The sequence below is a fragment of the Phyllobates terribilis genome, unplaced genomic scaffold (assembly GCF_046119375.1).
Source record: "Phyllobates terribilis strain yellow unplaced genomic scaffold, ASM4611937v1 Scaffold_5__5_contigs__length_657084704, whole genome shotgun sequence".
Lineage (NCBI taxonomy): Eukaryota > Metazoa > Chordata > Amphibia > Anura > Dendrobatidae > Phyllobates > Phyllobates terribilis.
This window is the reverse complement of record NW_027362765.1, coordinates 532,985,124-533,000,866: the sequence shown is the minus strand read 5'-3', so window position 1 is coordinate 533,000,866 and position 15,743 is coordinate 532,985,124. Positions and strand designations below refer to the sequence as shown.

The following is a 15,743-nucleotide window of genomic DNA, read 5'->3' as shown; positions in this document are numbered from 1 at the left end:
AAGTATTACATATTGAAACCACAAATATAAAAAATAGAATTTTAAGTACAGCATCAAAAAGATTACAGGTAAATGTGGGTGAAAGGCTTGGGATGGGACGCACCTGTCATCGGTGCCATCAGTCCCCACCATCTTACAGTATCTCATAGGTAATACATTGCTTAATCATGGCGTTCATGTGACCTGTAGAAATACTGAATATCAATAATTGTGGAGTTGGTATAAGGAAACCAGTTAAGCTTAAAAATTACATTTAGTAAAATCACTGCGTCCAGGGCTGTAGGTAGACTGAAGAGGCCTGAGGTACGATAGTATACTGATAGAGTTAATGCAATTAAATGTGGTGACTGCGGGTGCCAGGAGACCCTGGGTTAGGGCAAAAGACCCCGACATGTTACTCTCGTGCCAGCGACACCAATGATGGTACCATAAGTAGCATCGCTTAATGATGGATTTCTCTGTGCATTACCGGTTCTGTGCTTGCAAATACTGGAACTACCAGCTAAACAATTCAGAAGCACTCAATATAGGCAACACATATTCTGCAATTCATCGGCATTTCTTTCACTGTCGCCGCGGCTGCAAGTGTCACGGCTGTTAGACAGCTGTGACACATGCAGAGATTGCCTGTCAAACAGTCAATCTCTGCATGTGTTACAGCTGTCTAACAGCCATGACATTTGCATCCACGGCGACAGTAAAAGAAATGCTGAGCACGCCAAAATACTCGGCGAGCATGCTCGAGTTAAGGGTTAATGAAACCTACTCGCTCAACACTAGTGCTGACCCATCACTGCCATCATCTGTACTCCATATGAGTATGTGCAGATATCCATGCAGCTGAAGGCAGGCGAACAGAAGGGAAAATCAGGGGATTGACAACCACGGGAATTAAGACAATTCCCCTAATAAAGTGATTTGCACATAACTTTCCACGTTAGGCAAAATTATTAAAAAAAAATAAAGTTTACTCTTTAATGTAGTTTTTTCAAAATGATTGTATCCTTTTGGTATTCCTTACACTGTATCTTTTTGTTTCTTATTCCTGTACAGTCATGGCCAAAAGTTTTGAGAATGACACCAAAATTATATTTTCGCATGATCTGCTGGCCTCTGGTTTTTATTAGTGTTTGTCTGATGTTTATATCACATACAGAAATATAATTGCAATCGTATTATGAGTACCAATAGGTTATATTAACAGTTAGAATTAATTAATGCAGCAAGTCAATATTTGCAGTGTTGCCCCTTCTTCTTCAAGACCTCTGTAATTCTCCCTGGCATGCTCTCAATCAACTTTTGGACCAAATCCTGACTGATAGCAGTCCATTCTTGCATAATCAATGCTTGCATTTTGCCAGAATTTGTTGGTTTTTGTTTGTCCACCGGTCTCTTGATGATTGACCACAAGTTCTCAATGGGATTAAGATCTGGAGAGTTTCCAGGCCATGGACCCAAAATCTCTATGTTTTGTTCCATGAGCGATTTAGTTATCACCTTTGCTTTATGGCAAGGTGCTCCATCATGCTGCAAAAGGCATTGTTGGGCGCCAAACTGCTCTTGGACGGTTGGGAGATGTTGCTCTTGGAGGACATTCTGGTACCATTCTTTATTCATGGCTGTGTTTTTAGGCAAGACTGTGAGTGAGCCGATTCCCTTGGCTGAGAAGTAACCCCACACATGAATGGTTTCAGGATGCTTTACAGTTGGCATGAGACAAGACTGGTGGCAGCGCTCACCTCTTCTTCTCCGAATAAGCTGTTTTCCAGATGTCCCAAACAATTGAAAAGGGGATTCATCAGAGAAAATGACTTTGCCCCAGTCCTCAGCAGTCCACTCCCTGTACCTTTTGCAGAATATCAGTCGGTCCCTGATGTTTTTTCTGGAGAGAAGTGGCTTCTTTGCTGCCCTCCTTGAAACCAGCCCTTGCTCAAAGAGTCTCCGCCTCACAGTGCGTGCAGAAGCACTCACACCAGCCTGCTGCCATTCCTGAGCAAGCTCGGCACTGCTGGTAGTCCGATCCCGCAGCTGAAACAGTTTTAAGATACGGTCCTGGCGCTTGCTGGTCTTTCTTGGGCGCCCTGGAGCCTTTTTGACAACAATGGAAGCTCTCTCCTTGAAGTTCTTGATGATGCGATAGATTGTTGACTGAGGTGCAATCTTTGTAGCTGCGATACTCTTCCCTGTAAGGCCATTTTTGTGCAGTGCAATGATGGCTGCACGTGTTTCTTTAGAGATAACCATGGTTAACTGAAGAGAAACAATGATACCAAGAACCAGCCTCCTTTTAAAGTGTCCAGTGATGTCATTCTTACTTAATCATGACTGATTGATCGCCAGCCCTGTCCTCATCAACAACCACACCTGTGTTAATGGATCAATCACTAAAACGATGTTAGCTGCTCCTTTTAAGGCAGGACTGCAATGATGTTGAAATGTGTTTTGGGGGTTAAAGTTCATTTTCTGGGCAAATATTGACTTTGCAAGTACAGTAATTGCTGTTAAGCTGATCACTCTTTGACATTCAGGAGTATATGCAAATTGCCATTACAAAAAATGAAGCAGTAAACTTTGGAAAAATTACTATTTGTCTCATTCTCAATACTTTTGGCCATGACTGTATATGGGCTTATCTATAAGAGACCGAATGTGTGAATGGATGTAGCAGAAGGAGAATATTATTTTTCAGTCTCATTGCTTCTGTCAAATATTTCCACACTGAATATGAAACAAAGTATTAATATTGAATAGAAAAACAGTCATTTGCAGTATCTGGGATCTGTTAATATTAAGAACCCAAATAAATAAATAGAAAAAATACTGTAAATTTAATATAGGGAAATTATTGCTGCTACTAAAGCACCTAAGCATCGCCTGCTGTGAAGAAGGGAGTCCTACAATATAGAGTTACATATACCTGCTCCATAATATATTAATTATATTATACTCTATAGAAAGTGTACTATAAAATAAAGCAGACGCAATACATTAGTGGAGCCTTTCACCCACTTTTCTAGAGTTTAGGTATAAATGACCAAACTAAGAACTCACCCAATGTGCAGATAAGAATGTACCGATTCTTCTACAATTCATGGGTGTAATCTGCTGTATCCTTCAAATACTGATTCTAATATGAAGATATTAATGTCTCAGAGCGGAGTCTGCCATTTGCAATAGTAGGATGTGATATCACAATGTGTCACTTGTGGGTGTAAGTATACTAAATTATCTTTCGTATGAGTGTTTCAGCTACTTGGGGGTTATAAGAGCACTGGATGAAAAATGGCATCTCAGATGTGACTCAGCCGAAACCCGGCTAAATTCTGCATTATATCGGGGGTCTCCAACCTGTGGATGATGCAAAACTATAGCTCCCAGATTGGAAACACTGGGATATATGATCTCCAAGTTCCCTGCTTTTCTCAGGCAAGGGACCAATAAAATGATTTCACGTTCTAGATCTCATTTGCTAGATATATAAATGATATGGTGAGCATAAAGAGGAGAAGCCATTGTCGTGTAGCCTCCGTCTAGAGAATATTATAGGTCACAGCATACAATTAAAACATAAGAAATTGATTTTACAAACCTGTAGCCATTTTATATATTCCATACTCCCTTACTAACGACTTAGGCCATGACTGATGGAAATCTAACGGCCCCCTTATGGTCAATACAACTATTTGGCTGTATAAATGTTCCCTCTAGTCTCAGATATATGATTATTTATGTATAGAAGTCATAGAATATTTGCAGCATTTACATAAACAGACATGATACAATATGTAACAGAACTTGGCGCAAATTCAATCATTGTTAACTGAGATCTGTTGATATCGAGAACCCAAATAATAGAATAAAAAAATACTGTAACTAGGAAACAATGCACTCATTATTATATTATTTTTAGAATAAAAAAAGGAGTTTTGCGTAATTTCCTACTATGTGACTAAGGACTCCTACACATACATTTTACTAGCCAGGAAATCCATTTTACGAGAAACGGATCCTTAATCATTATCAAACATGGCACCCAATGGAGCCAAACATCAAACTGTCAAAAAAAATAAAAATAAAATAAAGTGTCTCTCTTAGTAGCAAATAATTCAAGACTTAGATTAATAGTACATGTAATATGTAACGGCGGCAGCTCCTAATGAATGGCTGCTAGTTATTACAGAATGAAAAACTGAGGGTGGCTTGCCTCAAGTTCTTCGGTTTCAGTAAATTTCTGCTGTTAATGAGCAGTTTGCCGTTCACAAGACGGAATTATTTACTTTGATGTCTACATGAGGGAAATTCTCTCCAGAAGATTAAATGTTGATCACCGCATGAACACTATATTATTCCTCAGGAAGTAACGGCATTTTATTGAATTACATACAGTACTATTCTTTCCAGGGCACAAGATTTAATAATACATAAAACCAAAATAAATCCCCCCAAATAATATACTTATATTGGGAACTTAAGGATGTCAACCAAATGGTAGCATCTTCTTAAATAGATGGGTTTTATATAAATGGATGAGGCTTTATTAGTATTGAGCTTTAATGCTGTCAACTGAGAAGTCTTGTTCAGTGATGTTATTGCATGTATATCCATCTGCTATTTTTCATATGCAAAAACTTAATGACTAACTTGGTTAATGAAGATAAGATGTAATCGTACGTGAGAGCATAGGGTCTACTTTTGTACGTTAACCTCTAGACCTGTATGTATGTATATGCAGTGATATAAGAGGTGTTCAGTTTTATGTGTTTTGAAATATATTGTAAAAATGATATCAGATAGTGATAATCAGGTAGATTAATATTGGGTATAAAACATTGATTAATAGAAGGTCGAAGCGCAAACAAAACGGCCAAAGTTATAAAAAAAAAAGCCAAAATTGTAGGTAAAGAGTGATGTTGGTAATTGAATGCGGCTTGCTGCAAATTGAGCAATTCTGGTCACAACCTCCTAGCCCTCTGGAGCTGCTTAAAAACTTGTTTCAAAATGAACAGTCGAGTACTGCTGCTTTGTAATTTACCAAGAATGTTGGGCAGTATATTATGGCTTAAAAGCTTGGCATTCAATTTCAGTTTCTCTTACCATCCTAAATTGTCCCAAACTCTTACCCATACAACTACATTCCTTATGTTCACTCCAAAAAAAAAAGCCAACGACAAATCGGAATTCTGCTGGTATTCTTCAGGTGTGTCCAACTTTGACTGTCCAGGTCCAACGCTTTATGGTAAGAAGTCAGTGATGTTTCTGAGACATGCAGAGAACGTTGCATCTTTGTTGCCTTTTTACATTAAGTGTAAACTTCCCTTTAGAGTATTTTATATAAAGAAATTTTGACATTCATATTTTTTTTTTCTTTTAGCATGAAACGAAACGATGCCCAAACCTCAAAAGGAGCGTTAATACTACAAAATATCAGCATGACAATCAAATTCAGTAAAGTAGTAAAAGTGCAAAAATATGTCACAAAAAGGGAGAAGTCCAGTAAAGAATTGGCACCATCCTAAAATGAAGAAGTCATTTTGCCAAACGCCTAATTGTCTAAGTTCCGCTTTGGGAGTCACGTGGCTTCACTCTATCTCCTCTCCTTAGCTTGAGTAGGTGAAACATATACAAAACGAATAGAAATTCTGTACATTGCCCTTTGTGTTTAGACTCGGAGGCTTTCATCTCTTTGTTGTCGCCGTAAAAAAAAAAGATTTGATCAACAAAGTTTGTGTGCTGTACTTGCTTCCGTGAAGTAGTTCGCTCAGATATGTGAGGAAACGCTATCAGTATCATTTAGGTTTGCTTTTTGGTAGACTCCCGCTAATAAAATTTAAAAATATGGTCCCGCTGGATCTGAATGGCTTAAATATAAAAGAAAGAGTATAGCATCTGGACATAGAGAAATACACACTGAAAAACCTCCATTCACATGCTCTTCTCTCCCCTCGCACAATACATGTGAGATGTCTTGGGCAGTGCTTGCAGTGATTGTGCAGCTTGTCATCCTTTCTAGGAATCACACCACTGTTTCTTAAAGCCCTTCAAGGTCTGAACCCGTCGAAGCACGTACCGGCAAAAAGTATTAAATCATGCAATACTTATTGGTACCAGCTTGAAATCCAACATACCACGTATATAGGATAGAGGGGCCCTTCATTTTTTTTTTCATTCATCAGCCAAGATTTTTCCCTAGCGGACGGTTCAAGATTTTTGCCTGGTACTGTTGTGGGTCGTTCTGCAGCTTCCTCTCGAAGACCCGCGGCATTTTGCTTTGGTGGATGTAACGGGAGGGTCCAGATTTAGAGAAGGACTGGAGCGGGACTTTTTAAGTCCATCCTCATCATTCTCTGCAGAGTCAAATAAGCTGTTTTCAAAAGCTTCCAAATCCTCCGTGCCGGCTTTCAGTTTGGCTCTTAAGAGCATGGCGTAAGTGCCGTAACGGGATTTCTGTCAAAACAAAATAAGAAAACTTTAAATGTATAAATGTGGGCCTGTCCGCATCATGCTTTGCTATCCTGTGGAAATAATGTTACTTTTTTTTATGTGATAAAAAAATGGAAAGTTTCAACAGAATGAGAACCTAGCCTTATATTAGAAAGGGGCACCCTTCCACCTAATTAGCTGTAATGATTAAGCTAATAGCATTTATTTCCCTTGTGTTTGTTTTGAATGTTTTTAGTTCTTCAATACAAAAGTTTAAATGGGGAACATCCTTATTCGGTTGCCATTGCCTAAAATGGCATTTGAGAGCGGATTGTTAGTAAATCAATACCCTTCTTCCGGCCATCTATTTTCTACAAAAGGTGATGGATAGGGGACTATTTGACTATATAAAGGTCATTTGTTTTGCATAAATTCAGTTGTCAAGAAGTAGGAGACAGATGGACCAGGGTAACACAGGATTATTCTATCCAGGAATAGCTTGAAATCTGTTCCCATAGAGAAACATGGATCAGCAAAGGAGCTGTGGACACAAAATAGTCTTCCATTTCCACCTTGTACATGGAGCATGGTGTATACTGATCAAATAAGATACTATGATGATGTAAATGTGAGGATCACAATTTACTAAATGCGAAGTAGAATAGACAGACTTTTACTGTCTCGTTTCTGACTGCTCCAATGTAAAACACTTGAATGCAATGGCTGTTACATGCTCATCAACCCAAACTCCATCATTTCCATTTTTGTAAATGGCAGCCTACACTTGGTAAATGCTGACTGCTCTGTAATTCCATTGGATTGCTGGCATGAGGTTTAGAAGCATCTTCGAAAACACTTTCATAAAAAAAAAATATATATATATATATATATATATATATATATATATATATGTGTAAAATCAGCGAAATCACCATTATTTTTAAGGTTAGTTCTTTATCTGTAGTGACCCATTAATTTCATTCACCTTTAGTGAATGTTTTCTATCCAAATGCTATACTAAGGGAGGGATACCATCTCTAATAAAGCTCATACATAAGTATTAGTGGGTTAATAGAGGTTTATTTTTGAAAAATGTAAATCAGTTTTAAATATTTCCAAAGCATGTCATGCATCAAGATGTGTGATTTAAGTTTAATTTATTTCCCTCCAGAGTATTTTAACATTTCTCTGCGATAATTAAAGCTGATAATGAACTCATCACTGGCATCTACTTGACAAACATCTTGTCATGGAAAGGCTTTAGAACTTTTCTAATGCGGCAGAATAGGAGGCACACCGAACTTCTCTAATGTTATACAGGATAAGGATGCATTATAGCTAAGGGTTAATCAATGGCCATACTCTGCAAATCAAATCTGACCCTTTATGCTAATAAGAAAGGAGTATAAAAACCAATCCTAAATATGCAGAAAGGGAGTGAATACATTTTTTCCAAGATGAATAGTGATGTGCATCCATTGTGCATTAATCAAGTGTTATATTTCAGTCATTACTCTTCTCTGCCATAAGTGAATTCCGCAGAATGAGATAGTTGGATATTATCTTATTGACAATAAGGATTTGTTCACTTGGAGTTCTTTAATGAGCATTTTTATGGCAGAAAGATCTGCAGAGCAAAGCAGAAGTATTTTTTAGATCACTTTTAGGCCACCTTCACACGTCCATTTTTTTTGGTCCGTATGCAGTCTGTTTTTTAAGGACTGCAAATACGGACACACGCACATCCATTGTATTCAATTGTGGTATGCACATGTCAGGTTTTTCACACATACCGTGTGTCCTTGTGAAAAACCCGCAGACATTTCCTTTTTTTCCAGCAGCACGGAGGAAATGCGTGCCGCACACATGCACAGTGATGACACATGGCTGACATCCGTGTGACATCTGTGTGACACGTACTGGAATAAAAAGCTCCAGTGGCTGGGAAAAGCAGTACAGTTGGCACTTTTCCCAGGCGCTGGGTGCTGTCTACAACTATCATCATCCTCTCGCTGATCACAGGGAGACCAGGCAGCGCTGATAATAGTTGTAGTGTATATAAATAAGCAAAAAAACTGCTTGGGGTCCCCCCTGTGTTTAAAAACATTCACATATAAAGCAGACGCTGCGGGCTTCTATTATCAGGCTGGGACAGTCAATGGCTAAAGGCCCGTCCCAAGCCAAAAAATAGAAGCCTACAGCCGCCCCAAAATTGGCACATCACATTAGATGCACCAATTTTGGCGCCTTACCCTGCTCATCCAGATGCCATGGTGCGTTGGCAATCGGGGTAATATATGGGTTTGATGACAGCTGTGATTTGGTAAAAATCACTACACAGCTGACATAAACCCCAAAACCATTACCCTGATTGCCCAAGCACCAGGGCAATTGGGAGGAGCCGAGGCTAAGTGCCAGAATTGGTGCATATAATGGATGTGCCATTTCTGGAATAACTAAGGGCTGGTGATATTAGTCTGGGAGGGGTCCAAAATCCATGGCCCCTTCCCAGCCTATTAAGATCAGCCAGCAGCTGTTTGTTTAGCCTTTGTTGGTTATTAAAAATAGGGGGGACCCCACGTCATTTTTTTTGGGACCCCCCTTTTTAATAACCATTAAAGGCTACACAGACAGCTGTAAGCTGATATTAATAGGCTGGGAAACTACATGGATATTGGCCCCTTCCCAGAATAATAACACCAGCCCCCAGCTGTCTGCTTTCCCTAAGCTGGTTATTAAAAATAAGGGGGACCCCAGGCCATTTGTATCATTTATTTAATTATTAGATAAATACATTACAGAACAGAAAAATACACATGCAAAGCACTGATTATATATATCTCACTGTCCAGTACTTGTCACACTGATGGTGCACACGGATGGTACACACGGACACACAAACATACATACGCCACACGGATGATGGCACACGAACCCTGGATCTCACCGGTACTGTTTTTTCCAGTACCGGAATCACCAGAACATGTGAAGAGGCCTTATGCTGTTCTTGATGAGGTTTTTGTGTATGGGTCTTTTTATTCCTGCTTTGATTCAAAGGTCAAAACTGGAGTATTTTCTAGACTAAAATGTGCAAGCAAGTACTAAGCACACTTTTTTATAACCCTTTGGTATGGATTTAGAAAGCGAATCTGCTTCACAATCTGCCATATAACTCAGTGTGAACATTTGAAGGATATAGGTGACAAACCTCAAACTCTAGATAGTCTTCTTTCTGCTTAAATTCGTCCACCTCTTTCCCTTTCACCTTCTTATCCGGAGGAGCCGTGCGATGTTCTATTAAGCTTGATGACATACTCTTGAATTTAGACTCATGTGTTTTCACCTGTTCTTCCTGGGCATGAAATATAAAGTAAACCCATTATTTATTTTCTTTAAGACAAGGTTATGATTGTGCGTCATCAGGTTCTTTATTTTAGATTCATTATTGTCAATTCAAAAAATGATGGAACCTTTATGTCTCATAATTATGTGCACAAATATTCTTTATTTTATTAAAACAGAAAGAAACTTATTTACTTAAAATATGATACACCTGTCTCACATGGCTACTTAACAGTAGGTAATAACTTCCTTAAAGGGGTTGTTCCTTTTCAGATAACGTTCAGCCCCGGCTGCAGATTGCTATTACTATATAAAAAAAAAAGCGCTCTACTCACCTTCCCAGGGTCTAGCCTGGGAAGGTAAGTACAGCACAGTTAGTTTTTTTTATGGCTACAGCGCTGATGTCACGCCGACACCATGGCAGCCAGTCAGTGAGCTCAGTTGATTTGAAGGGGGCGTTCAGTCTATAATGACAGAGCCACTGTGCTCATTGGCTGCCACGCTGTCAACATGACACCCCAGCGAATGCCAGATACTAAGAGCAGTGGCAGAGACTCATTGGTGGACCCGGGAAAGGTGGGTCCAGTACGGCTTTGCTTACAGGTACGTTGTACAAGGTTGGGTTAAAAAAAAAGTCCACACACTATAAGCTGGCATCACTAATTATTGCTCTACTATGTTATTGCCTTTTATATTTTAGTTTTGTTTTTTTTGTCCCTGCATTCAGGAAATCATGACTTTTTTTTTCCATTTATGCAGCCAGGCTCGGACTGGCACAAAGGGGAACAGATCCACCGATGGGCCCTTGTATAGGAGTTAGCCACTTACCCCTCAACATGAGCAGTGGTTGGCCCAATACACTCGGTTCTCTATTTAAGGACAAAAGCAACATCTCATCATGTATGTAACAAGATACCCAGTTTATTATTATATAGAAGCATAGGTACATTTGTGAAAGAGGGCAATGTAATATTTGCATGTGGCTGAACACTGGGCCCACCACAGTTAGCTGGATGCAGCTGAAGGAGAGTTTGTTTTTTTGAAGACTAATTGTATTTTTCTAATGGCACCATTTAGGTGTACATATGATGTATTAAAATTATATTTTTTTTAGGAAGGGGACTTAGAAAAAAACTGCAATTTTAGAATTACACTCAGGCTATGTTCACACAACGTCATTTAAACTCAGACAAACCCACAGTTTTTCAGGCAAAAGACGCATAAGACAACTCTAGCGTGTCGTTTCTATCGGTCCTTTTCCATGATTTTCTTTTTTTACTGAAGTTATTTTTCACTAGATTGAATAATAATGAAACTGCTAGCGTTTTTTTAAGTAAAGATTATGACATTATGCTCCAAAAGACGTCCGGTGTCCTCTGAGCATCTTTTTAGCTTTCCCATCGACTTGTATTCTAAGGTATAGAGCATCTTCAGAGCGAAAAAGACCCAAAGAATGGACAGGTTTCTTCTTTTAACCCTTTAGCGTCTTTAAAAACCTGAAGTGGCTAAAATACATCAAAAACATTGAACATATGTACAGCAAGTAATTTTTACATAAAAATGCATATGTCCATTCTTTTGAGTACTTTCCGATTGTTTATTTCAGGCAGTTTCTGTGGCAGAATCCTCCTTAAAAAGACGCCGTGTGTAAATAGCCATTGGGTTCTGTACTTATGTTGTTTAGTGTTAAGTAACATTTTGGTACCATGTTGAAGTACATGTGACATGCACCCTGTAATGCTTAGATACCAGGATTATTATTCCTGACATTGCTAGGGGTTAAATCAGAGTTATTGCTGACCCTGGCTGCAGCAGCAGAGTGTCAGCAGTAATCATAGGCGGATTATAATGAGGGCAATGTGGGCTATCTCCCGGGACCTGAGGCTCCAAGGGGGCCCATGGCCAGATTGCCCTCATTATAATGTCACGGGCAGGTAGCTTTTCTAGAGCTCTGTTGCAATACAGAATAGCAGCGCAGCTCCAGGGGAGCTCCCGTCATCTGTTCTGTGATGTGCCAGCTTGATAATGTTATTGCGAGTGCGCCAGCATGTACGCGCCAGCCACAAGAAGAAGTGTAGCTCCAGGAACCCCTACTCTATTATATATAGCGCTATGATATCAATAGTGATGTACATAAGGGAAACAATTTTCATAGTTTTCCAGCTACAGATGTGCATCAGAGCACGTGTGTGTTACTCACATGACCAATCACATGATCTATCAAATAGGATCATGCGACATGTTACGTAATACATCAGATGCTGGGGGTGCCCATGCGTTCCGAACTGCCCAGGGCCCTGGTTACTCTTAATCTGCCCCTGGCAGTAATATGCAGCTGACACCTGCTGCAGATGGTGCAGTCGCAGCTTCTGCTAATATTTTATATAGTTGCAGCTATATAAAAGTACAGCAAATGTCAACAGGGGGTTAAAACAAAAGCAAAAGACACAACTCAAATGATGTAAAAAGTAATAAATGCATGCCCAGTAATTTGGTATGAACTAAAAGTTAAAAATCTACCTGGGATAGGCGAGTGATGGCACTTGGAAGTAGTGGTCGGCTAAACTTTTTATGTGATCCAATTGCAGCTGGGAATGGAGGAGCAGAAAACATCGCTGCTACCACATTAATGCGGGTGATCCATGAATGCATCTGTTCTGTATTTCTGATTAAAAAAAAAAGAAAAAAGTTTTAAAAAATGCTTTCACACAAGCTCCATTTTCATGTAATGTCAGGAGTCACTAATGTGATGTTTGGGTAGTTGGCTACATTTGTCTATGCTTGTAATTTTCAATATATTAGAAAATATAAACAAGGTCTACAATATTTCTGCTTTTGTCACACATTTTTGAAGCTTCCTTGCTTTTCAATTATCAAAGTCATATTATAAACTCCAGTCGAATCTCATCAATCACATGTTTCATGTACAGCCCGCTTCCTTAACTATACTGTAATTTTGCGTGGCGTAACGATGATATTCTATTCCGATATCCCAGCCAGACTACTGCAACACCCTCCTGTGTGGTACATGGGCAAAGTGACTAGCGTCTCTCCAGTCTGTACTAAACCCTACCACCAAGCCCTGCTACCTTCCTCTAATGTCACCTCCTCTTCATCAGTCCCTAGACTGGATTCTTGCCAGACTAAAATACTTGCTTCAATCTGCAAAATGATATCAAGTTCTGCTCCATTCTATATTTTCTCTTTAATTTACACATTCAACTTCCATCTCTGTTAACAACCCCCTCTCTATATCTAAGTCTTCTCTCATGCCTCCTCTCTTAGAACATTGCTCCCATCTTCTAATCAGCACTACAAATGTGCCATGAAAACGTGCCCCTTCCAAAATCAATATAACCAAGAATAAAGGCTGCCATAATATTCCAACACTGCCTCTCTCTACCTGTGTCCTATGACCTATGAATGCCACTCCCTGATTTCTATCATTTACAGATAGTAAGTTCATATGGACTTCATTTGTCTGTACCACACTGTCTTTTGTAATTGTTAGAATGTGCACAACATTGTTATATTATAGACTTCAGCAAAAAGATTTGCAGGACCTTGATCCAGAGACCATGTCGATAGTCCGTGGCTGCCAAACCGAGTCTTGCAAACCTCCTCCTATCTGCCGGCATCCTTGGCGTCTCTTCTAATTAGTCGGCAGTGGCACGGCACAACGTCATCATTGTAACGTGACACACACATGATGTCATGCCGAACCTGCTAACCAAGAGAAGCGCTAAGGATGGTGGCTTTTATTAAATATTAATAAAATTATCTAAAACTAATTCTCAAATGCTGATGACGAATTTGGCTATTATTGGAAAGGAAAGTTAACTTTCTCATTAGGTGCTGTTAAGAGTCTGAATTTTGACTTCATTTTGCCAATGAATCAAGGGTGAAGTAACAGAAGTCTTGTCAACTACAGTAATTTATGACTGATCAGACCGGACCAGTCATTGGTCATCATCAGACATTTATGACAATTGTTATGACTCACTGCGCTTGAAAGAGGAATACTCTCCAGTCTGCTGTTCGTAGGTAAAAGACATTTGGCCTTTTGTTATAGTCGGATGCCCTGGTAGCTAAAGAATGATGTATGCTGATTGCATTTTTCAAGTCTTCTTCAGAAATTGGTTTGCCTGGTTTATATTCCTCCTAAAACAGAGACAGGAAATGTATTACTGTACCCAAGTGTCCGTATACTGAATAGATACCATCCAATGTCGGATTAATTAATTGAAATTACATGCTGAGCTGATGTTTTATCTTAGTGTGAATGCTAAGGTCACATTGATACAGGTTTGGTAACAACATGTCTTGATAATTTCATCGGAGAGCAATTGTATGCAAGATGGAAAATACTGAAAAGGAAATGAAAGTACTTCCATTATGTTTGACAAAAGGAATATCATTATCATGTCGGTATTATTAATCGCCCTTGTGCTGTGTACACTATTAACAAAACAGACAGTAATAACAACTCCTACATGTTACTGGGCGGTAAAGGAGAAGTCGCTAAAATACTGCCCCGCCTCTCTGACATCACTTCCTCCTTTACCGCTATTGAAACAGCTGCACCACTTCCTGCTGTATCCACCTACATTAAGGCATGTAATACCACTCAAACTGAGGACCCTTTTATATCTGCTTATTCCACCATTTGGACCAGAAAACACAAGCAAAAATCTCTCTGAGTATTATGTACAGAGGGGCAGGCAGAAGGCAAGCAGAGCAGGAAGACTACGGTCAGAATAAAAATATACTGTTTTCTTTTTTTTAATGAAATTATAAAAAAATAATTTTAGGATATACCAGAATAGAATACAAAAGAACACGTCTTTTTCTTTCTGAACTATATAAGCTATAAACAGTAAAGTAAAGAAAAGTCAAATAGTAACCAGTTACTTTGCAGAAATTAACTGTAGTGAAATGTGATGTGTTTGTAACTAAAGTATCCCACAACTAAATCATACCTTCTGTAGATAAAGTATCATGCCCTTCAGTATTCCATGAAACGTTTTCCAGCCCCTCTTTCCTCTTGGTGCTGCAAGGAATAAAGGAAGAAGAGATTTTCTACTGCAATTCATAAAAATTCATAATGTCATTTATTCTGTTGACCTATCCTTAGGCCATTGATGTTTAATTGTTGGGATCCTTGCCGATCAGCACAGTAAATGGGCCTTGGCATCCCAATCTAGGCGTTCAACGTAACTCTTCAAACATGCATTTGTTGATTAAACGTAATGTGAACAGAGCATATCATATGTAGATAGCCATAAAGCACCAAGAAGTATAATTTTCTTTTATTACTTTTTCTTTTAATTTTTGACATTTTGGTGCTGGACATGTAAGTAAATTTCGCCCACAATGAAATACCGGTAATGGCACACAGAATTCTTTACTATACTTCCATACAGGATTGCTACATTACATAGAGATTGGTGCTACTTTATCACCTGGGACTATAAAACCTTTGAATTGTGCAGCTTGACATTGCCTCATTAAGTGATATCCTCTCTCTATGCCAGCCAGAGTTGGATATCAATCCCCTCCCGTTTGTATTCTGCTCAGATGTGCACATGGGCAAACAATTATTTCTCTTATCTTCCTATTTGTTATCTTGCATTGTATATTTTTGACATATATATGTATCTAAAAATTTACTAAAAGATGCATGGCTACATGGAGATAATTTATCATAAGATATCACAGGTCAAATTCTAGTTACCAGAAAGTCAGACTTTGGATCACTTCACTTTGATTCATTTTTTTATTCATTTCTAGGATATGATCCTCTTTAAAAGAAATCTGTCAGTAGGATCAACCCTCCTAAGCCGGTAATAAAACGTAGAATAAAATAAAAACCTTGATATGTGCGCTCTGATGTCTTATTCCAGAGAAATCCACGATTTTCTTATATGTAAATAAGCTGTTAAGATCTATGGGCAGGACATAGATCTCACTGAGAATCTGCC

At 38.9% G+C, this 15,743-nt stretch overlaps 1 protein-coding gene across 4 annotated transcripts in view; it reads right to left on the bottom strand.

Moving 5' to 3' along the window:
- Positions 1-1,182: 1,182 nt before the first annotated feature.
- LOC141273646 (PH and SEC7 domain-containing protein 1-like) overlaps positions 1,183-15,743 on the bottom strand; it is a 555,342-nt gene continuing 540,781 nt past the window's right edge. For all 4 annotated transcript variants that reach the window (XM_073685772.1, XM_073685776.1, XM_073685773.1 and 1 more), the window contains 5 exons: positions 14,742-14,812; positions 13,766-13,923; positions 12,283-12,427; positions 9,629-9,772; positions 1,183-6,444 (listed from right to left, as the gene is read on the bottom strand). In XM_073685772.1, the coding sequence (XP_073541873.1) occupies positions 6,199-6,444; positions 9,629-9,772; positions 12,283-12,427; positions 13,766-13,923; positions 14,742-14,812 (764 nt within the window). In that variant the 3' untranslated portion in view covers positions 1,183-6,198. The remainder of the gene's footprint in view (positions 6,445-9,628; positions 9,773-12,282; positions 12,428-13,765; positions 13,924-14,741; positions 14,813-15,743) is intronic.